The sequence below is a fragment of the Drosophila innubila genome (genome assembly GCF_004354385.1).
Source record: "Drosophila innubila isolate TH190305 chromosome 2L unlocalized genomic scaffold, UK_Dinn_1.0 4_B_2L, whole genome shotgun sequence".
NCBI lineage: Eukaryota > Metazoa > Arthropoda > Insecta > Diptera > Drosophilidae > Drosophila > Drosophila innubila.
Genome location: NW_022995372.1, coordinates 16768034 through 16791630, shown reverse-complemented (window position 1 = coordinate 16791630; position 23597 = coordinate 16768034). Strand labels below are relative to the sequence as shown.

Below are 23597 nucleotides of genomic sequence, written 5' to 3'. Positions count from 1 at the left end.
TTATCATTAATGCAGGCAAATAGTAAAATATAAAAATTTAGTTGTTGAACGTATTTCATATTTAAAAATTTTTTTCTTTAATTATAAAGAAAAACTGGGGGGGCCCGCCCTGCTCGCTTTGCGCGTTGCTACAGCCGAGCATACTATACAATCGGAGACCTCGTACTTACTATGAAAAAAAAGTTTTTCATACTAAGACTTGGATTTCACCCGATCGGTCCTATGACAGCTATATGATATAGTGGTTCCGATTAGAACCAACTTTGTTCAGGATATATAAGTCTTAAATAAATGCATATTCTATTAGTTTGGTTACGATATCTAGTAAAACAAAAAAGTTTTTCATACTAAGACTTAATATTGGACCGATCGGTCCTATGACAGCTATATGATATAGTGGTCCGATTTGAACCAACTTTGGTGAGGATATATAAAACCAAGTTAAATGCATATTGTATTGTTTGTTAAGATTTCTCATTAAACAAAAAAGTTTTTCATACTAAAACCTAATTTTGACCCGTCGGTCCTATGACAGCTATATATAGTGGTCCGATTTGAACCAACTTTGGTCAGAATATATAAAACCAAGTTAAATGCATATTGTATCATTTTGGTTGAGATATCTCATAAAACCAAAAAGTTTTTCGTACTAAAACGTGATTTTCGACCGATGGAAAAATGTATTTATTCACTTAACAGGTAATATCTTCCGAACCCTCAACCAAAATTTATGTTTCATATACCAAAAACATGAAATTGTACGTATTACAACATATTAAAATTTAACAAAAATCGTTAGAGCCGTTTTGTCAGAAATCGCCAAATGTAAGCTAAAAAACTTTATTTCACCTGTAAAATGTTACCTGAGTACTTTAGAAAAAAGTTTAAAGGTACGCCTAAAAGCCCTCAAACACACCTTTCTAATGATATATAGAACATATCTGTAGCTTCTGGTTTGGAAACTGTTCAATTTTATGGATTTGCGTTTTCCCGCTAAACTAGCGGGAAATTGAAAAAGTCGTAGAACAAACATTTCTAGATTTTTGAAAAGGAATCAATCCCCATCATTACATTTAAGCTTCTTTAGCGCTTTGATGCAAACAGACAAACAGACAAACAGACAAACAGACAAACAAACTGACTTTTCATTTCATTTTGAAAGTCACTAAAATTTTCAAATTTTTTTATCTTTTGAACCAGTTATCGGTTTGGGTGATTGGGGTATCAATCGACGCGTATTTTAAATTTTACCAAAAAGCCCCAACGGCCCCATAAGCTGCAATTATCAAAATTTTCCCTCCCACTTACACCCCGTATCTCATGACCCAGGTTGGTTAGAAAAAAGTTTTAGTACGCCATTTTGTAAGTTAGAACTAAACCTGTCGATCGGTATATAACTCGATCTGATCGGACAGTCGGCGCAAATTTTCCAACTTAGCTGTATATATAGTTAGTCGCCTTTCGCACCCTTCGTGCTGCTTTCGTCACTAACGCGAACTGCCGTCCGCAGTGATACTAAATTTTCGATAAGCTCAAATCGTGCTATATAATGTGGTCAAATAGTGTTCAGTCTTCAGTTAATTATTAAAACTTAAGAAATGCGTTTCCCAATTGTCGTCGCAACAAGTTTTGCTCTATTGAGCATTGTGATTGCTGTTCCAACTCCAAGCAGGAACCAAAACCTTAAGGATGAACTGCTTAAAATTTGGGAACAAGTTGAATTCCAGATGAAACAGGATATTGTTGACATTGCGTTATCAATGGCAAAATTGACTGTGGATAACAGAGTGGCAGGACATGCGGAAATTGTGAAGGCTCAACAATTTATCGACCGATGGAGTTCTCGAATCGTCACTTGGAGACAATTTGACGAACTTGCAAGGATTTCTACGATATTGAGCATGAGGAAACTTCAAGTAGTCCAATCAACAGTCGATTAAACCATTATACAACCTGGTTTTACTCCGCCGTTGAACAAAAATTTAAAGAAAAGAAAGCTGTTCGAATTCAAAGTTTTAAGACTAGAATGGATGACTTGATTAAGGCTAGGGAAGCTGCTGACGATTCGATCTTGGAAGATTTACGTCAATTTGTAGAGGAACTTCTACGTAAACGGAATTCTCCTCCGACTGACTAAAAATTAGCATAATGCTCTTAAATGAAAAAACATTGTTAATTACAGCTTCCATTTTAAACGAAAATAAAATGTTTTGATGCATATATAAGTAAAACGTTCTTATTTTTTACACATTCTTTTCAGGGAACCAAAGCGCAACGAATATCGAATTCAGTTACGGTTTCGGTAACATATATCAAGAAATAGTGAAATTAATTTCATAAAACTGCTCAAATTCCCCATAGTGCTCTGTTAGTGCTCGTCTAAAAGTCATACAAAATAAGAATATTCATCTCTCGCCCTCTTTACACATACGTGTCCTTTTGTGTAGACAGAGAGAGATGTATTTGGGCAAGGCTCATCTCTATGTATGCGTGCATCTTACAATAAGTGTGTGCATATGTATGGGCTGCTGAGAGAATTGACAACATCGCTTTGTTAATAAGTTGCTTCCTTTAAAATTTGTATGTAAGCTCTAATACCCTGTACAAATAAATTTTTTAATGAAAGAAATTTCAAGCGCAAATAAATATTCAAAATTATAAAAACAACACATCGCATATTTTTTATTATCTACATTTATAAAATTATAAGATTTACGATGTTTTTCTTTATAAAATATTAAAGACAATTATTTTATAGCAACGAGCTCGGCCAGCCAACTGAATCAAACCAAAAATAATTCCCTCAAACGACGCGTCCACCGAAAATTACCCAGTGGACGCCCCGTCATGCTTTTAGCTGAGACACTTTCAGTTGTATGGGATGACTTCTCTATAGGTTATTTGCTTAGTGATAATAGCAATGTTAAAATTTTTCTAGCATATGATCTCTAAAATAGCGAGAACTAGCTATAAATAGCTAAGTGGCAACATAATTAATGAAGTAATCATTTTGCATTCGATTACTGTGACATTTATGATACATATGAAAATCGACATTCACAGCGATTTATATCTGATCTTTTTAATTTTTAAGTAAACACAAAATAAAGTTGTTTTATGCAATAAACACACAAAAAAAGATCCTTTAAAAAATACAAAATATTCAATAACTTGATGTACATTCGCCTCAAAGGGGCACAGTTCGTTGATATCGATAGATGAATCGATAGAGTGTTATCGCAGGGCTACCAACGACAGAGCGAGCAAAATTGTTGCGTATGCGAGTGTGTGTGTGCAAAACATATGCATCATAGCATATTTCATTGTTTAAAACAATCATTTTGTGCAAAACGGTTGCAAAATCAAATGTAGAACTTATGTCTGATAAAAGTGCGCAGGAACTATGTATCAGTTGTAGTGCGAGCTGCAGTAGCAGGCGCAAAAGGAGGAAGTGAAGCAGCTGCAACAACAACAACAACAAATTTTGTAAAACAAAAAGCGAAACGAAAAAATATACACATATTTGTACACAATCAACGCACACGCAACGTGCTCGCATCCCTAAATAAAAAAAAACTGATTGCAATGTCAATGGTGACGATGTGCTGAACAACTGGGAAGAAATTGACGAGGCAGGCGTGAGTATTCAATGACATTACAACAACAATAGCAACAAGAACATTGATATATATATAAATATATACATATGTGCGAATGTTTTGCAGCTTTGCATGACGTTGCAAACGAAACTGCAAACCGCCAGTGACGATACAAGCAGCAAATTAAAACCCGCCTCAACAATTGAGACCACAACCGGTAAAATGAAATACTACAGCGTCCACAGTCTCTGCAAGAAAGTAGCAGCAGCGGCGGCAGCGGCGGCAGCGGCAGCATCAGCAGCGCCCAAGCAAATGATTGCCAAAAAGCCAGCGATAATGGAGGCTGATTTGACTACGGCACCTGTCATGATGGTATTGCACAAGTCGGCCAGCGAGTACGATGCAGCCAATTATGCCAATCCATAAACAATCAAACGGTCAAGATATTGCGACGACCCGCACAGGCCGAGGAGCGACGCGACTCAAATGGTATACGACCCAAGCAGCCTATCAAGACGTTGCAGCAGCAGAACAGGAATATGCACAGGCGCGCCTGCGCATTCTGGGCAGTGCCAGAACCCCGAGGACGATAAACCGTTAGTATTGATTTCTTCGTAAAACTATTATGGAAAACTCAACAATTCAGTCTGTTTACCTAGCATTTTAACTGAATTTGCCTTGTAATCACTAAAATTGTCTACTTTTCCACATGCAGTGCCACACCCACAACGCCAGTTAGCAATCAGCACACGTCTGTGAATCCATCAGCTCAATGGCAAGCAGAAGTACCTCTTATGCTGTCAATTTCAATAACAATAACAACAACAATAACAGCGGGTTGCAGGAGGTCGGCAGCATTGGCGGCATTGCATCTACTGCACCTGGCATGCACCGATCGAGTTCGGCGCCAAAATGTCACAGTCAGCAACGCCAATGTACACTATAACAACTACTATCAGGCACCGCCGCCACCACCGCCGACGGCAGCAGCCATGAGCTATATATACTCAGCACCAATGTTTCAGCACCAACGCATGCCTCCATATGTTGCAGGACCAGCTGGCCAAGCAGCAGCAGCTCCAACGCCCAATCCTCAGCAGAGCTGGTCACCGGTTGTAGGCGGTAGCGTTTCAGCCGCGTTATTGCGCCAACAGTCAATGCATTCGCCCCAACAGCATCAACAGCAACAGACGGCGGCGCCCCCGCCGCCACCACCACAATATGCACATGCTTACAATGATAATGTATTGCGGCTGCCACGTGGTCCTTGCCCCAATGGCACCATCGGCTTTCAGATGCGTCGGTAACAGGCGACGGCGGGACGCAACAAAAATTGTTTCATTTCAATTATCCCATGCATTCAAAATTGTCATTCTAAGATTGCATTGAGTAATTCTTCTATTTTGTTGTTTTACATTTATTATCATTTATTATTTGTGGCTCATTTGATTGTAGCTTCAACAACAAAAACTATGTAAACAAATTTATGACGGAGTTTGGTAGTTATCTTGTAAATTTACAACAAAAAAACACAATTTTTTAATGCCTATTACTAATAATACAACAAACAAACTGAAATAAAATAAATATTTTACACAACGAGCCTATGAAATTTTGAATTGTGTTTGAACAGTTTATCAAGGTTTGGAATATCCAAACTAAAACTGGATATCTTTTTACTTATATTTCTTTGGTATGAGCTTTTTGTCAGGCTTTTGTCATTAAGTAAATATTAATTTGTTGAATTAGTTTTAAATAACAACAACATTAATGTGCTGCACTCCTGTAAATGCTCCATAAGTGATTCGAAAATGTCATGTTAAGCACAAAATTCATAATTTTCCATAATCGTATCAAAATGCCGAGAAATATTCATGAATACTTTCTTTTTTATGTACATATATGTATTTATAAATATTTTTTGAAAATTATATTTTCTAAGTAAAGTCGCAATTCTAAATACAAGTGTGAATTAATACGGTAATATAATTTTAAGAATAACCTATACATCTCTTTATCGGGTTTTATCATCTATCAAGTATGATTCCATCGAGTATCATTCATTATTAAAATTCACCAATAAAATTTTGGTATTTTCCGAAAATTTGTGACAACTACTCGATGAGGACAGACGAAACTTTTTGTGATTCCCCGAAAAATACCACGTAGAGAAGTTTTATGCAGTTTTGTATAAAAAGCTACTGCAATTAGAGTAACGTATATAGTACATTAAGTTTATAAAAAAATATTGTCTTTGTTTTACATACAATCAAAATCATAAATCTTTGAAAATGAGTTCAATAATCTCAGTTAAAATATATATATATATATATATATATATATATATATATATATATATATATATATATATATATATATATATATAATTAATTATATGTAAATATTTCTATATATATTTATTTCCTTTATTGATATCAGTTAATTGACATTCCACAACAGTCAATAAATTCGTTTAATCTGCTTAATTCGTGTGATTTCAATTGCATTTTAAATGTTCAAATTGAATAGCAGCAATTTTAAGCATTTTAATTTCTTAATAACATTTCCAGTCGTTGCGAAAAATTTTCAAATATTTTTTAAATTACAATAATATGAATTTAAATGCTTCCAAAATACTCGATATGTTCAAGCTGTGCCGTTAGCTGCAGTTGCAATTATTTACCCCCACGGATGCAACGGTTAAGGCCTCAAAGGTTATCGATGTGTTTTCGTTATTTTTCAAAGCTTTTCACAACAGCAAAATCAACAAACAGAATGCAATGAAACAAGTAGACTTCGCCGACGCCGACATCCAACGCCTTTTCAGCCAGTTTTCTTATCAGCGGACAGCAACACAAAACAAGATAGAATTACTATAAATGAGTTGCCGAAGTATTTATACCCTATTTTTATATTGTAGCCACTGTATTATATGCTTGTCAAACTTTCAAAGGCTTAGGACGAGGCTTTCAATTATTTTGCTAAGCTAAGAAGTGTGCGATAGACTGAGATAATTATATTTGCATTGCCCCTTGTGCTGCACTTAATGCGATTGGAGACATCGTTTGTAATTCGTTACACATAACGTCATTAAAGGGTATTTAAATCCAATCAGCTGATGACGCAGTTCACGTCACGGATTGACTTACCTAGGGATTGGCATTTGGATTTTTGCTACACATAAAATATTTAATTCAATTCAGTTTCAGTTGTAAACGCGTCGTCGTGTGGTGCGGTTTAATAAGTGCTTTAAAGCCCCTCAATAGCCACAACAGCAGCATAAAAAGCAGAGCCCAAAAGCTACGCTCTCTCGCTCTCTTGTTGTTCTCACTGTGCGTGCGTGCAGCTCTCGTGGGCGCTCTCTCTCTCTCTCGCTCTCTATCTTTAAAACCAACAGATCGCTCAACACGTGGGCACAAGTTAAAACAGCAAAAACAAATTAATAACATTTTGTGTATAAACGTGCGCAGTTTTTGATTGCTTTGTTAGGAATTTTGCAAAGCAAAAACAGAAAAGTATATAAAAAATGTCGCATAGCGTGTTGGTCATTGGAAGCGGCGGACGCGAACACGCCATCTGTTGGAAACTCAATCAATCACCACAAGTGGCGCAGATCTATGCGCTTCCCGGCAGCTTTGGCATTTCTCAGCTGTCCAAGTGCCAGAATCTTGTGCTGATGTTTTGGATGCGAAGGATTTTGAGGTGAGTGCAGCTTCACAATGGAGGTTGTTGTGGTTGGACATCATTGTAATCTACCACTGTGCACGTCCTTCACTTAACCTTCGTGCCGAGCTTTAAGTTACACAGCGACTGGCAACAAGACGAGACTGAGACTCTTCTACCGACTTTGCTTCTGCAGCTGCAATGCAAATTTTCAACATATTTTTTTTTATTATAATCTGTAAGGCCTTCTTTTCTCGAATTTTTATGGCTCTCAGTTAATTTCGTTTTAATGCTAACCGGGGCTCATAAATGAATCAATCAAAACCATAACAGCGACCAATCTTTGCAATCTCCATCTGTGTGTGAGTGTGCGTTTGTGTAGTGTTTAGTATGCTTTAACCCTTGTGATGCGATCGGGTGTTTAAGCCTCACACTTATTGTTGACGCAAAACGCACGCTTAACTAAATATGTACGTGTAGTTTGTAATGTGCATTATATTATTGTAAAATAGATTTATTTGGTGACAACAATATCAACAGTTCTAATCTGTAAATTAGGTTTTTTTTTTAATAAAATACGCTTACTTTTGAGATTTTCTTTCGATTTTATTTCATCTATCATGTAAATATTTTTTACAAGTATTTAAATTTTTGTCATTTAATTTTTTTCAAGTCAATTAAAAGCAAACTTTAAAAATGTTTATGAACTTTTAAGAATGATATTTTGCAACCTTTATATTGTTTAATATATTTTATACTTTTTTAAAATCGTTAGCCTCTATTTTATAAAAAAAGTTAAATAAAAAGAATCTAGAGTTCTATATATAGGTTTGTTTAAAATTAAAGGGTTTAGTATCACTAGAGTATATGATGCAATGACATTTGCCTACAGAGCACCAATAAACTTTGTAGTAGTAAATGATAGACTTTTTTTTAGGTACAATTCATCTTAAATAATTTGACCTTGCGAAAATAGCAAGTATGTGTTCATTAAGGTCCAGGTTCTTCGGTATTTCGTGACAAATTTTTTATTTTTCAAAATTTAAAGTTATGGTTTCTTATATTTATTTCAAGTACCTTATATATATTTCGTATTTTTGTACAATTTTTTAGCTTACAATGTGTTTCCTGTGTCTTTTTTTAAATTTAGAACTAATTTATAATCCCGTCATAAATTCAGTTATGGTATCAAACAAATTTTTTGGGATTCCGTGCTTTTTTTTGTAAATAATATCCTAACCTTTAAAGCCTTTTATGTTTTGTATATTTTTGTTAAGTACCTTATGTATATTTGTATATATCCTTAACTCAAAACGTGTTTACTCCACAGTCAGTTTGAAATTTCAAACTCATTTTTATTCCGTCATAAATTCCGTTACCCATTAGCAAGTCCAGGCTCGGTCCTCGTCCCTCTCAGCGCCCTCAGCGCATTAGCGTCTTCCCCATTGGCGCCTCAGAGTGCGTCGAGTATAGCAAATCAATCTAATTTTTTATGTTTTTATTGTATCAAAGTTTAAGTATAAATGTTTATATTATGTGTGTATATTGTTGTGCTTACTTTGTCTTAACACTTTTATTTATTGTGACTTAATTAATTGTTTAGATCAAATTCACAGTTTGTGTTGCCTTGTCTTCAAGTCATCCCGCCCCAATCCCTCATTATATCCACAATGTGGATTGTATTTCCGTCAGCGTCGTTTGCTTAGCAACTGCGTTGTGGGCGGATGTGTCAGATGCACCACCTGGTGTGGTGCTGGGTCGAGATCGTGGTGTCGTCGCCTCTTGAATGTTGCGTGTGTAGACCTTAAACGCCTCCGCATCATGGGCAACTGTCTTTACTTCGCCAGTATAGTAATCCTTCACTTGATATGGATGATTACGTATGTACTCCAATGATCTCAGTATGTAATCTGGCACTTTGGGAATATGATCACCGACTGGATAATATCCTTTCTCATCGGCCACATAGCTAATACTAATCGGTGTTCCCTCGGGTGATATCCAACTGGATCCTCCTTGGATTGCAACGCCTCCCAATCCAGATTGTTTGCCAACAATCCCATTGGATGTTTCATACTCATAACGATAACTGCCGTCTGTCTCCACCTGAAGATCATTGTGTAGTGTATGGGTATGATCCGAGTCTGGCACATAAACGCCAGCCTGGATGACAACCATTACAAATGCCATTTGAATCTTGAAAAGTATTTAACGAATTAGTTTAATTCCATGAACTTGGCCTAAAGTGTCTAAAGACTTACAAACAGATTAAACCACATTTTCAACTATCTTTATTTAGTCAGATTATAATCTTTTTTTTTATTTTCGTATTTTTCGGGGAATCTTCTCGTCGCGGTTGTTCGTTCTAGCGCTTTAAATCACCGACTGTTTGCTTGCTTTTGGTATGCTTTCGTTTTTATATCCAATCCGCTCACCGTGATTATTTTTGACATTTTTTTCTCTGGAAACCCAGCTCCGAAAAAAACCATCGGAGACGACGACAAACCAAGATTGGGAGCGGGCGGAAAGACGAAGGTGGCAGCGTCGTCGTCTGGCGCTCGTCATCATCTTGAACGGCAGTCATAAATTAAATGATTTTATTTTTATTTTCATTTTTTTTTGTTCCTCTTTTTTATAATTATTATTTTATATATCATCGCAAAATTGTTTGTCGCTGCAATTCCTTAAGATGTGGGCTGGTTAAATTCATGTAATCGAAATCGGATCCGAATCCGAATCGAATTGTATGCCCTACTCGAAGGTTGTGGCACTTAAATTTTGATATATATTTTTTTTTTAATATTACCTTGCATTCCATATTTGTATACTTACGCAAGGCAAAGAAATCAATGAACTCAAACTTAAACTGAAGTTTGATTTAGATTTATTTGGGGAAGCTCAAGACTTAACTTTAACTAGAACTTTCAAATCAAATTTTGCAACATGTCTTAGAATATTATTAATATATTTAAAATTTTTCTTTACTTTATTGTCATAATCTGACATTTCGACAAAATTTTTTAATTGCTCTTTATATATTCTAGATATAATATGCTAATTAAATTGATACAGTTAAATATAATTTTTACTTCTTTTTTTAGTTACTATACATTATAAAATATACCATATTTTAATTTAATAGACTACAACTTATTAAGTCGATATAGTGCTGTGTATTTCGGAATTTATAAATGCTATATATTCTATAATGTTTCCAATATTCTAAATGGGGATATACACTAAATAATATACGCCTTAAAGATATTAGAAATATGTCATGCTACATATCCTTCTATCTTTTCAATTTAATCTTATAGAATTATTAGAACTTCCTAAAAGTAACCGGTATTTATTTTGTTTTATTCCCTTTCCTCTTCTAAATTCGAAATACTGAGATACATATTTCTATTTTATAATAGATCCGTTGTTGTTTGCTGTTGGCTTGAAAAAGCTGTTTAACTATTTCCATTCTGATTCTCAAAGTAATTCAACAAAGCGTAACTAATTCTCGAGATACTCGTCATGACTGTCATCATATTTTGGTCAACAGTCTAAGTTCAACTTTGTGCTCTCTTCCCTGTCTTTAATTTGCATATAGTATGCAATAAAGTAAATCATGGGAAGAAGATAAAGACTAGAAATGTTCTGGCCAAATTTGGAAAGTGGTCAGAAATTCCGAGACGCAACTACAGCAACTATAATAATTCAAAACGTTCTCCCAAATCGTCCCACTGTTTTATATTAGCGGGAAATGGAAACCTTGGCCGGATTGCCAAAAACGGTAACATCAAATGACAATGTGAAGACGTCACATCAGATGACTACGATGACTTCCCGAGTTCGAGATCGATCTTTACGATCACTGAACGTACTTGAACCCAATCCCAGTGTGGGGAATCTTCAAATGTGCTAAATGATTTTGGAATGCCGTTGCACTTGCCATTACGGCGATTAAAACAATTTCGCCATTGGCGCCAATTCGATTAGAAGACAGACTAAGACGCAGTCACGCTCCCCGTTAAAAAAAAATTAAATTAAAAAAAAAAAACCGGATCATCAGGGCCCGGATTTAGTGGGTTTTGTTGTTGCTCTTGTTGTTTACATTGCTGGCAACTGAGTCAGTTTAATTCGTTTCGTTTCGACATTCACCAATGAGACAATGCACCCTGCCTTAATGGCAAAACAGTTAGGAAGGTATTTTTTTTTAATATTCTCGACGACAAATTGATTATCAAATCGACTAAGATAAATGATGATAAATATAATAATTCTTGGGCTTGCTCTATAGCTATTTACATAAATATCTTTTCAATCTTCTCGCTTTCCAGGCCATTGCCAAGTGGTGTAAGCTAAACAATATCTCGCTGGTTTCCGTGGGACCCGAAGAACCATTAGGGTTGGGCATAGGCGATGTACTACGACAAGCGGGCATCGCTTGCTTTGGCCCCGGCAAACAAGGTGCTCAAATCGAGGCGGATAAAAAGTGGTCCAAGGACTTTATGCTTAGACATGGCATTCCAACGGCAAGATATGAGAGTTTCACGGATGTGGTTAAAGCCAAGAAGTTTATACGCAGGTAAGAGGCCCTAACATACTTTACATATTCTTGCAGAGCGTATTATGTCTAATTTAAAGAGACTGTTTCCATTATAGTTTTGATTATAAAAATGACAATATAATGATAATTTTAAATTTTTATTGATTTGCTTACTGACTAATTTTGAAAAACAATCATTATTTTTGAGAACACAAAAAATAATCAAAGAATAATAATTAATTTTTATTTTTTAACTATGATTATTTTGTTTTAAAAATAAAAATCAAGTTGTTATTTTGAGCCAGTGAGTCAGTCAGTCAGGACAAACAGTTTTATATATATAGATGATAGTAAATAAAATAATTCGTTTAGAACTGTCAAAAAATGTACTTTTCAGCATTTTATTTTTTTTAATTTTAGAGAAAATCGAGCCGGTTTTGATAACAATAAAATGTAATTCTACAGTTTCACTTTTCAAAATGGAAAGATTAAGAACATATTAATAGATATGTAGAAAAGTTGAGGTTAATAGAAAAGGCTATAAAGATTATACTGTGATCTGCAGGTATAAAATCCTCGGCTTGCCGAGGGTAGCTTTCGTTCTTGTTATTCTTTAATCTTTGATATAACCGAAACATTCCCTTTTTAGCGCACCCTATGCCGCTCTGGTGGTCAAGGCAGCTGGTCTGGCGGCCGGCAAAGGCGTTGTAGTTGCCGCCAATGCGGATGAGGCTTGTCAGGCTGTCGATGACATTCTAGGCAATCTTAAGTATGGCCAGGCAGGCGCCACTCTGGTGGTTGAGGAGCTTCTGGAGGGCGAGGAGGTTTCACTGCTGGCCTTTACCGATGGCAACACGATCCAGGCGATGCTTCCAGCTCAGGATCATAAGCGTATTGGAACTGGCGATACGGGACCCAATACTGGCGGCATGGGCGCCTATTGCCCCTGTCCATTGATCAGTAAACAGGCCTTAGAGCTGGTCCAACGTGCTGTTCTGGAACGTGCCATTAAGGGATTGTCCCAGGAACGTATTCCCTATCAGGGAGTTCTCTATGCGGGTCTCATGCTGACACGCGATGGTCCCCGTGTCCTGGAGTTCAACTGTCGCTTCGGTGATCCCGAAACTCAGGTTATACTCTCTCTACTGGAGTCCGACTTGTTTGAGGTTATGCAGGCCTGTTGCAGTGGCACCCTCAACAAGTTAACCTTGCAGTGGCGCAACAATCTAAGTGCCGTGGGTGTGGTCGTGGCCAGTGCTGGTTATCCGGAAACATCAACCAAAGGATGCCCAATTCAAGGTAAATTTTAACAGGTTAAGTTAAAATTAGGGGACAAACGAATTACTTTGAACGAAATACAAATATTTAGACGCTACTGTAGTGTAGAACTGTAAATTACCCTACACATACCCACTTATACATAGACGCCACTGTAGTAATAATTTGGAGAGCTTCCTTCTTAGAATAAAAAACTTTCCTAAGGGAAGAACGGCTAATAACATACACACATACACATAACATTTACTTGGAAGCCACTTTTATAAGCTTTCTCAATTTATTTTCTTCTTCCAAACATTTTCCTCCAGCCATAGACATTTTCCAAGACGCCATTGTAGTCAACTTATCGGACAGAATGAACTGATCTTTTCCAAAAACTTCTCGCACATATATTAATACAATATTTGGACGCCACTGTCGTAATAAACTTAAATTTACTCTGTTGCTTAGACTCTCAGCTGCTTAACTCCTTTCAAAGACTCACACACACTTATAAACTTGGATTAATTACTATGTGCCTGCTCTTTCTATTGATGAACAAATTAAGATAATAATAAGGAATTACAACTAAATATTACAAGAAAAATTAATTAGAAATAAATTATTACAGGCTTTCCCGATACCATTAAAGACAACCGACTGATTTTGCACAGTGCTATAGCCGTAAATGCGGATAAGAAGCCGATAACAAATGGAGGTCGTGTGCTCATTGCGATCGCATTGGATGCCGATCTAAGGGAAGCAGCAGCTCAAGCAACCAAAATGGCGGCTGGCATCAGATTTGAGGGATCGACAACACAATATCGCACGGATATTGCACAAAAGGCATTCAAAATGTAATGAGCTTAATAAATCAAAGTGAAAGGTTATGTTGAGAGTGTAATTTATGTCTTGGTTGAGTTTCGAAATACATTTAGTTAGTTAACTAATATTTGTTTCAGTTTGGAATTCATATTTGAAAAAATGATTTTTCAGTTTGGTATTTATTTCCTGATCGATTTTAAATAGGTGCAAGTCGATATCACTTTAGATCTTTAGAATTACGTTCTTACTCTCTTATTCTACTTCTCTTTCTTCCTCTCTGTCTTTCTTCCTATCGCTTTGACTGCGTTTGTGCTGTTTCGCAGGGTGTCAACTCCATCGCTCAGTTATAAGGACAGTGGCGTGGATATCGATGCTGGCGATGCTTTAGTTCAACGCATCAAACCACTTTCCCGTGGCACCCAACGTCCTGGCGTTCTTGGTGGTTTGGGTGGCTTCGGTGGACTTTTTCGGATCAAGGATCTGAGTTACAGTCAACCCATCATTGCGGAAACAACTCAGGGAGTGGGTGCCAAAATTCAGCTGGCCCTGCATCATGAACTCTACGATCACATTGGCTACGATCTCTTTGCCATGGCTGCCAATGATCTGCTGGAATTTGGGGCTGAGCCGGTTGCATTTTTGGACTACATTGCCTGCGGCAAGCTGCAGGTTCCGCTGGCCGCACAGCTTGTCAAGGGGATGGCCGATGGCTGTCGGGATGCTCGATGCGCTCTCGTAGGTAAGAAACCCAGGGAAGTCGAGGGGGTCTCGAAAATTTAAGGAAATCAACAGGAGTTTACTTGTACCATTCAGTTGGGTCTATTAAGATTTTAATACATCTAGCTATTTATTTCGATGGTAAGGGTACCCGTTTTGGAATTTTTAATTTTGCAAATTTTAAAACAACACTTTAAACTTGATTCTCAGGCCTTTCATTTTCTTGTAAAAAATCATGTCAAAATTACGAAATATTTTTACTTGCAAAGTTGCTAGATCAGAGGCTTGAGCAAATTCGAACCGTCATAACTTTGGTAAAGCTGAACCGATTTTTAAGCTGAATTTCACTTTGATCATGATTTGGCCTCTATATTCATTCTGTATTCAAATTTTGTTCATTTAAAAAATATTTTTTTTTTGCCAATTGAAGCCAAGGTTCTTACCATCAGTAAGGGTCCCCCCTTTGAAATTTTGAAAATTCAAAATTTTAAATCTCAAGTTTTTACTTTTATTCAACTCCTTATATTATAATTAGTATAATTAGTATAAGACAACACTTTAAACTTGAACCTGAGACGTTTCATTTTCTTGTCAAAAATCATGAGAAATTGAACGAAAATTTTGACTTGTATAGTGCTAGATCCAAAGTCTGACCAAAGTCAAACCGTCAAAACTTTGTCAAAACTGAACCGATTTAAAAGCGGAATGTCATTTTGATCATGGTTTGGCCTCGAAATTCTTTCTGTATTCAAAGTTTATTAAACTCTTAAAAAAAATTATTTGTTGCTAGATTTCAATATTGATGGTAATACTCTCCCCTTCGATATTTTGAAAATTGAACATTTTAAATCTCATGTTTTCAATTTTAATACTAATAAAAATTAGTATAAAACAACACTTTTAGCTTGATTCTGAGACGTTTAATTCTCTTGTCAAAAATCATAGGAAATCGAACGAAAATTTTGACTTGTAAAGTGCTTGATCCAAAGGCTGACCAAAGTCAAACCGTCCTAACTTTGTCAAAGCTGAACCGATTTTCAAGCGGAATGTCATTTTGATCATGGTTTGGCCTCTAAATTCATTCATATTTATGCAAAAAATTCAATTTATTAAATTTGTTTCGGTTTGATTTCCTCCATAAATGCAAAAACACTATTTTGCAATTTAGGTGTACAAATTTTAACTGTTGAGGGGATTTGCTGAGTTTATAGTTACCATCGCAATCTCACCCTGTTTCTTCTTAAATCCTTGTAGGTGGTGAGACCGCTGAAATGCCCTCTCTTTATAAGCCTGGTCAGTACGACATGGCCGGCTATTGTGTGGGTCTCGTTGAGGAGTCACGTGTGCTGCCACGCTTCGATCTGTATCAGCCGGGTGATCTCCTGGTGGGTCTACCATCATCCGGACTGCACTGTGCTGGATTTAATGAAATCTTGACCCGTCTGGACGGGGTGAATCTCAAGGAATCCTCCCCAGTGGCTGGCGCCCATCGTGGACTCAGTTTGGCCCAGGTGCTTGGCGCTCCAACGCAACTGTATGTGCAACAATTGTTGCCACATCTGCAGGCTGGTGAGATTAAAGGCGTGACACATGTGACCCATGGATTGCTTAATGATGTGGCACGATTGGTGCCCAAGGAATTTGAGGTGGTGTTGGACTTTGGTGCAGTGCCCATACCACAGATCTTTGGCTGGCTAGCGGGTCGACTTCAGCTCAGTGCGGATGCGTTGCTGGAGCGGCACAATTGCGGCATTGGCATGCTGCTGGTGCTGCCCCGGTCAAATAATGAAATGTGGCGTCAAACCTTGCCTGGCGCCAAGGTGCTCGGCGTGTTGCAACAACACAAGGAAAGTCAAAATTCACCACGTCTCCGTATGCGCAACTTTAAGGAACAGTTGGAGAAATTGGCCAAACCATTTGGTGGTTTGGGAGACCAACAACTGCTCCCGGAGGGATTAGAACACGCGAAGCCATCCTCGCCAGCGACGCGTGACAATTGCTTTGAGAATGCGGCAGGTCGTCGTCTCACCCGTCTGCCTGATCACTACAAGGATCCCATACTCATTCTAGGCACCGATGGCGTCGGCACCAAGCTAAAGATTGGCCAACAAATCGGCCGCAACGACAGCGTCGGCATCGATCTGGTTGCCATGTGTGTCAACGATATACTCTGCAATGGCGCCCAACCCATGAGCTTCTCCAGTTACTACGCCTGCGGCAAGTGGCAACAGGATTTGGCCGACAAGGTTGTGGCAGGCGTCAACGAAGGTATACAGCAGGCGGAGAGCAGCTTTATAGGTAAGTGAACAGATTTATTCGAGTAGCAGCACTATGAATAGGTGTCGATATTTTAATTTTTTATTTTACTAGTTTTATTTCGCTTAAAAACGGTCCACAAAATTTACTTTAAATTAGAAAATAAGATTTGAAATTAGTCAATAAATATCAAAAAATTTTGTACTTATGAATTCTTAATTGTTTAAAAATATTTCAAAAAAAAATTATATAAAAATATAAAAATTATTTTTTGTAAACTTATTTATCTATTGCCATTCGATTTTTTTTTAATTCTTAAAATATTGACTATTTTTTAATTATAAGTGTTTTTTTTTACTTCAAGAAATCTATTGATTGATCCATTATCACAGCGAAAATCAAAAAATTCAGCTAAAAAATCGGGAAGATACCAGATAATATCTTTGCTTTTCAATGCTTCGACACAACGTTATCTTTTTTATTTAATTTGCAAATATTCAAGACTTGTTGTTTTTATTTCCAATTATAATTTTTTTAGTTAATATACTTAAGTTTTTTAGTTTAAGTAACTTTGAAATATTGAATATTTTTGTCGAAATTTTGTTTTATTTAATTGTTTAAAATTTTTATATTTATTGTATTTACTTGAAGTGGAGTTACTTAAGCCTTCCCTTTTTTTTCACGTAAAATGTTTTTTTAAATTATAATTATTGTTTTTTTAGTTTTTATAAAATTTACCAAAAATGAAAAACTTGAATCTTTTATTTATAAGTTTTCACAACAGTTTTAAATGTGGAATTACTACAATTATATTTTATTGTTTTTAAAATTGCCGATAATTATTAACTTTTCCACTGTCCCAATCTTGTTCCAGGTTCCCACACAGCCGACATGCCTTTGTTGTATGAACCGCAGGTTTATGACCTCGCCGGCTTTGCGCTGGGCATTGCGGAGAAAGCCGGAATCTTGCCGAGAATGGAGGATATACAGCCGGGTGATGTGCTCATTGGATTGCCATCGTCGGGTGTGCACAGCAACGGGTTTAGTCTGGTGCATGCGGTGCTGAAGCGTGTGGGACTGGGATTAGAGGATAAGGCTCCTTTCAGCGATCGCACGTTGGGCGAGGAGCTGCTGGTGCCGACAAAGATCTATGTGAAGGCGCTGACGCCTCTGCTCGCCCAAGCCGGGCATGGCATCAAGGCATTGGCTCACATCACCGGCGGCGGCTTGACCGAGAATATACCACGTGTCCTGCGCAAGGATCTCGCCGTGCGTCTCAATGCCAACACATTCCAATTGCCACCGGTTTTCGCTTGGTTGGCAGCCGCTGGAAATATAACGGCAGATGAGCTGCAACGCACCTACAACTGTGGACTGGGACTCGTCCTGGTGGTGAGTCCGCCCCAGGTGAACGCTGTGATGCAACAGCTTCGCTATGCGGAACGCGCAGTGATTGTGGGCGAGGTCATTGCTCGCAAGGATGTGAAGAAGCCCCAAGTGCAGATGCTCAACTTTGAGGAGAATCTAAAGCGTAGCCAGAAACTGTTGACCCAGCCACGACGTCGTGTTGCGGTTCTCATCTCCGGCTCGGGCAGCAATCTTCAAGCGCTCATCAATGCGATAAGGGACTCGGCTCAGGCTGTCCATGCCGAGATAGTGCTTGTGATTAGCAACAAGCCGGATGTTCTGGGTCTGGAACGTGCCAGCAAAGCGGGCATTCCATCGCTGGTCATTTCACATCGCGATTTCGGTAGTCGCGAGGATTACGATGCGGAATTGACGCGTCATCTGGAGGCGGCACGTGTCGATCTCATTTGTCTGGCCGGATTTATGCGTGTCCTTAGTGTTCCCTTCGTTCGCCATTGGCGTGGTCGTCTCATCAACATACATCCCTCACTACTGCCCAAATATCCGGGACTCCATGTCCAGCAGCAGGCTCTCGATGCCGGCGAAAAGGAATCCGGCTGCACGGTTCACTTTGTGGACGAGGGCGTCGACACCGGCGACATTATTGTCCAGGCCGAGGTGCCCATTCTGGAGAACGATGATGTGAACTCTCTCACGCAACGTATCCATCAGGCGGAATATTGGGCGTATCCACGGGCATTGGCATTACTTGCCAGCGGCGCTATCTCTCCCAGTGCCGCGGTGAAGGTCCCCAATAAAAAGAACTAAACTAATACTTCTTTTCCTGCGTTGATTCTTTTGAAAATGCAAAAAGACAACTTAAGACAGTTCTTAAACTGAATTTATTAATATCTTAAATTAAATTAATCAATTGTTTATAGTAGCTGCACAAATACAAATACTATAATTTGACAAAAAAAATAAAATATAAATAATCTATGGTTACAAATTCAATAAAATTATATTATATTACATTCTGCACCAAAAATTTCTTGGTAATTATTTCTTCTACTGCAATTTCACAATTGCTCTAAATCTTTCTAGAAGTACAAAATAATACAAACCATTTTAAAAGGTTTTGTTCTTTAAATACTACAGTTATTCAAAACTATTAATTCACTTTCAAGGCCGTATTATCATTATAGAACTTTTATAAAAGTAACATAATCCTCGAAAAGTGCTCCAATATAATATATCTTCTAGTTTAGCGAAAATTGGCCGTAAGAATTAAAGTATACAAGCGAAGCTTAAAGTATCTAATAAGAGATTGGAAGTCTAACTAACTTTACTCCTTATCCACTTCACCTCTTCTCTCGTTCCAACTCTGCTTTTAGAGATTGATTATTGGATTCCTTATAAACTGCATTAGATAAGGTTGAGAATAAAAAATCACAAGGATTATACAAACTATTATTATCCCTTCGGTGTTTAAAAACACTATAGGATTAAATTTTGTAATCGTATTGCATATTGCTGCTTTATTCACATTATATATCACTTAGCCATGGCTGTAACCTCTAAAATGTTGGAGAAGTAAGTATGCCTTGAATGTTTGTTTTAGTGTTTTGATTTGTCAATGCTAATCGCAGACGAAACAATTTAATTAGTGGATGAGCAATAAGCTAACAATGTTTATTTCATAAATCATTTCTGCACCTCTTTTGTACATATATATTTTAATTATTTGGTTAAACCAAAATAATATAAACATAACATAACATTTTCTAAAATACATAACTAATATCACCAATTAATAAAACATTTGTATCACATTGTTCCCTATAGAAATCCAATAATTGAGAAGAAATTGACCATGAAATTTCTTTCGTTTCCTGTGCCAACATTTTTGGTCTTGCTGTCAAGTTGAGGACGGGGAAGATTGCGGGGTAGATCTGGTTCCTTGAAGATGCCCTCGGCAAGTTTATCCATACGTAGACGAAAGAACTGATTCTCCAGAATGGGCACAATCAGATTATACTTGTCGATGAGTTTGTTGAGCTGCTGCACTTCCTCAGCATGCAATTGAACAAAGGATTCCCAGGATGCCAGCTGATCTGAGCTGGTCAATGGCCAATCGCCGTAAAAGCTACGCTCAGTGCGAACCTTTTGCTTTAAATTGTTGGCAGCATCACGGATGTCGCGGCTCAATGTAATCCATTCCGGCGTGAAGCCATTGTCGAGCAATATTTTGTTAAGTTTGTGTGTGGTAAAGTCCAAGTACGGATTCTGCATTTGAGCCGTTGAAAGAGGTTTCCCAGCGCCATTTAAATTGTTAAAGTCACCCTTGGACATGGCCTCCTGTATAAGATCCTCAACGACACGCTCAATGCCATACTTGGTCTTGACGGCATGTTTACCATAATAGCTGCCTCCCTTGCACATCACTGTAGCATCTCCAGCTGCTGCCTTCTCGATGCGGTGCTCAAGCACACGCTCCTGGGCCTTCATAGCACGCACCTGTTGATATTGCTTTTGACGCTGGAAGGGAGTGCCAACTCCAATGCCATCATTGGACAGATACTGACGATGCTGTGGCGCTGTATGTTTTATATCGAACTCCACAGGTTCCTCCTCGTTCTCGCTTATGTTGCGCCTGCCCTTGGCAAACTTCTCCTGCAACATTTTAAAGGCTTCGTCAACGAGTTGAAAGCGTTCGCTGCTTGCCTCATCCGTATCGGCATCGGGATGAACGCGTTTAACCAAATCCAAATATGCCTGACGCACTGTATCCTGATCAGCGGATTCATGTACGCCCAATATACGGAAGCATTGCTAAAAGCGAACAATTGTTATTTGTTATTGACAAGAATGAAAGATTATCAACGGCTTGCCGAAGATTTTATACCCTTGCAGAGTCTTGAATTCTTTTTTCGACAGATCATTCCTTTGACAGCTATATGATATAGTGCTCAGATTTAAGAATATATTAAACAATAGAGAATTCACAATCTGCGATTTTGGTTAAGATATTCCAAGAAACAACAAGCAACCATACATAAAAATCAGTCCTGTTCCGGCATGATTTGTCGGAAGTGAAAATCTTTACCCTGTTCTTATATTAATGTGGAAATTTTTTGCGTATTGAATTCACTTTTATATGGTGAATTTAAGTCCAATAAAGTGATGGAATATAATTTTAAAATGTTTAGCCCAAATGCAACGTGAAAAATAACATTTTTTTAAAATTCGATATAATAGGAATTGAAAACCGGAACAGGCCTGAACAATTTTAATTACAACTCACCTGGTACACCTCGCGTCGCTTGAGGTGCAACGAACGCCATCCAGAGGTTTTTGGCTTTAACAATTTTCCAAGCAACATTCTCGACTTGAACAGACTTTGCTGGCACACTGAGAATTCAAAAAAAATTATTGTAATTGTTACATAAGTAAACAAATGATGGCAATTTCATAGAAACGTTGAGATGTCATTTTACAATTAGCATACCCTTTTGAAAGCCAGATCAAATTAAAACAGCTTTTATTAATTCGCTTCCTTAATTTTAATAAACAAAATCAAAATAATCGGAATCTCAACTGAAACGGCTGATTTACAAACGTAGAGCTGCCAACTTGTCGCAACAAAAAACGGGCTGGCAGGCTTGGTTCGCGAACTTAAGCCCATTTTTATATTGTGGTATAAAATAAAATTTTCATTAGAATTTTGTCAAATTTTTGGATTTAATTACATAAAAAAAATGGTCAATAAATTGTACATTTTTATCAAATTTTTGCTAAAACTAAAAAAAATAGTTTAAAAACCGCGCCAGATCATATTATACGTGTAACGTGGTCGCGAGTGTGACACAAGATGGCGCTGTGTAGCTGTTGTAGCTTAATAAAAATTTTCTCATAAATCGATTTAAATTGATTTATAATCAAATCAAATCGCTTCGCCAAAAAATTGAAGTGCACACCAAAAAATACCTAAAGTGTACCCGAACATCTGGTAATTAATAAATATTGAATCAGTATTAGTTAAAACGCGAGTGGCCACACTGGTAAATGTAAATTTTAGGTATGCAAATTTCAAAATGCAACAACTTTGCAATAATTAATAATTTTAATAAAATTTAAGTTTCGAAATTAGATAAAATAAAGGTAAACATTTTTTTGAAGATTTCAAGTTTATCACTTCAAGGGGAGCAAAGTAACAAATTCTATTCTAAAAAATATTTAAAAATGCACAAAATTGTAACAAAAACTCTACAAAAATTTGAAAAACTGTAGCTTCAAATAAAGAAATGCTTTAAAAAAAAGTTATTTATTTTTTAAGCTACCATTTTTGGCATTGTTCCCAAAATGGTACATGCTGCCAGATTGGAAAACTTTGGAGGGTGGCAACCTTTGGACCTGTTGTCAGCTGTTGTCAGCAAAACACGCAACAAAAATTAATATTTATTCGATTTAAGACAAAACGCATTACAATTAAAACCAAACAATGATTGCCAGCTAAGTGCCTCAACTGGCCGAACATGTATAAACTATGTGCAGTGCAATTAGCAATAGAAATTGTTTGATATAGGCTACATATAAAAAAAATATTTTTTCGTAAGTGTCGCAGAATTTACTAGTTGCTGTGTGTGCGTGCCCCACTCGAGTGTGTGTTCATGTGTACGTATGTGCGTATGTATGCATGTGTAAATGTGTTAGTGACTGACTGCATTTTGCGTACGTTTTTTGATGTTTATTAAAATGTAATAAAAGAGTACGGTAATTAAATAGGTAAAAGGCAACAGCCGCCCAATCACAACAACAAAATTAATTTGCTGCTGTATAAGACTACATTGGAAAGAGTAAAAAAAAGAAAAGAAAAAAAATAGCAGCATGTCGCATCATTGTGTGTGTGTTTCGTCGTCGTCGTCTCGTCACAGTCATTGCATGTGTGCGTGTGTGTTGATTAGTATTTGTGTTAAATAATGTTTAAACATTTCTTTATTTCGCACAACATTTTATGCGTTGCAGTTCAACAAAAGGTGAGTAACGTCACGTCAGTTATTTGTTATTAGTTAATTGTCAAATGTTCGACAACAGTCGTTCCTGTTTCTCCTCTCCTGCTCCTTTTTCCCTCTCCCAGTTTGTTCAGCATTTGAAATGTCGCCGCTCTTAATTTCATTGCGCCTCATTTTTTTTTTTTAGTGTAATTTGTATAGTTGCCTTTTATATTTTAATTTGCTATGCGCGATTCGCGCGCTTATTGTGAATGCGCAAAGCACACAAACAAACGTCAAATGTCAGACAAGCCGCTCTCTCTCCCGCTGTCGTTCAGAGACTCTCTTGCTGTCTTGAGTCTCTGTCTCTCTCTCTCTCTCTCTCTCTGAGTGTGAGTTTGATTT

At 37.3% G+C, this 23597-nt stretch overlaps 2 protein-coding genes and 2 pseudogenes across 3 annotated transcripts; 2 read left to right on the top strand and 2 right to left on the bottom strand.

Annotated features, from left to right (window-relative positions):
- The window catches only part of LOC117779899, a 5625-nt pseudogene extending 454 nt beyond the window's left edge, over window positions 1-5171 (top strand).
- Window positions 5172-6914: 1743 nt separating this feature from the next.
- LOC117794471 (trifunctional purine biosynthetic protein adenosine-3) lies at window positions 6915-19034 on the top strand. The gene is given in 8 exon segments (XM_034635076.1): window positions 6915-7267; window positions 7270-7301; window positions 11591-11838; window positions 12449-13098; window positions 13688-13913; window positions 14205-14620; window positions 15853-16896; window positions 17729-19034. Coding segments are annotated over 8 exon segments (4059 nt in total). The 5' UTR covers window positions 6915-7125; the 3' UTR covers window positions 19030-19034.
- LOC117779491 lies at window positions 8951-9642 on the bottom strand (annotated as a pseudogene).
- An 829-nt stretch (window positions 19035-19863) lies between the features above and the next one.
- On the bottom strand, window positions 19864-21802 carry LOC117794472 (dnaJ homolog subfamily C member 28). Of its 2 annotated transcripts, XM_034635079.1 has the most exons (3): window positions 21710-21802; window positions 21506-21612; window positions 19864-21033 (listed from the first exon to the last, which is right to left on the bottom strand). In XM_034635079.1, exons 2-3 carry the CDS (start codon window positions 21581-21583, stop codon window positions 20041-20043), a joined length of 1071 nt encoding a protein of 356 aa, XP_034490970.1. In that variant the 5' UTR covers window positions 21584-21612; window positions 21710-21802; the 3' UTR covers window positions 19864-20040. The 2 variants fall into 2 exon arrangements, with proteins under 2 accessions (XP_034490970.1, XP_034490968.1); XM_034635077.1 differs by having other exon boundaries at window positions 21506-21793.
- Between the last annotated feature and the right edge of the window lie 1795 nt (window positions 21803-23597).

Bases quoted from the DNA above. Each gene is read 5' to 3' on its own strand.
- LOC117794472 (XM_034635079.1), bottom strand. From the start codon at position 21,583: ATGTTGCTTGGAAAATTGTTAAAGCCAAAAACCTCTGGATGGCGTTCG. The intron at 21,034-21,505 runs GTGAGTTGTAAT...GTTCGCTTTTAG, and splicing joins AGCGACGCGAGGTGTACCAG to CAATGCTTCCGTATATTGGG.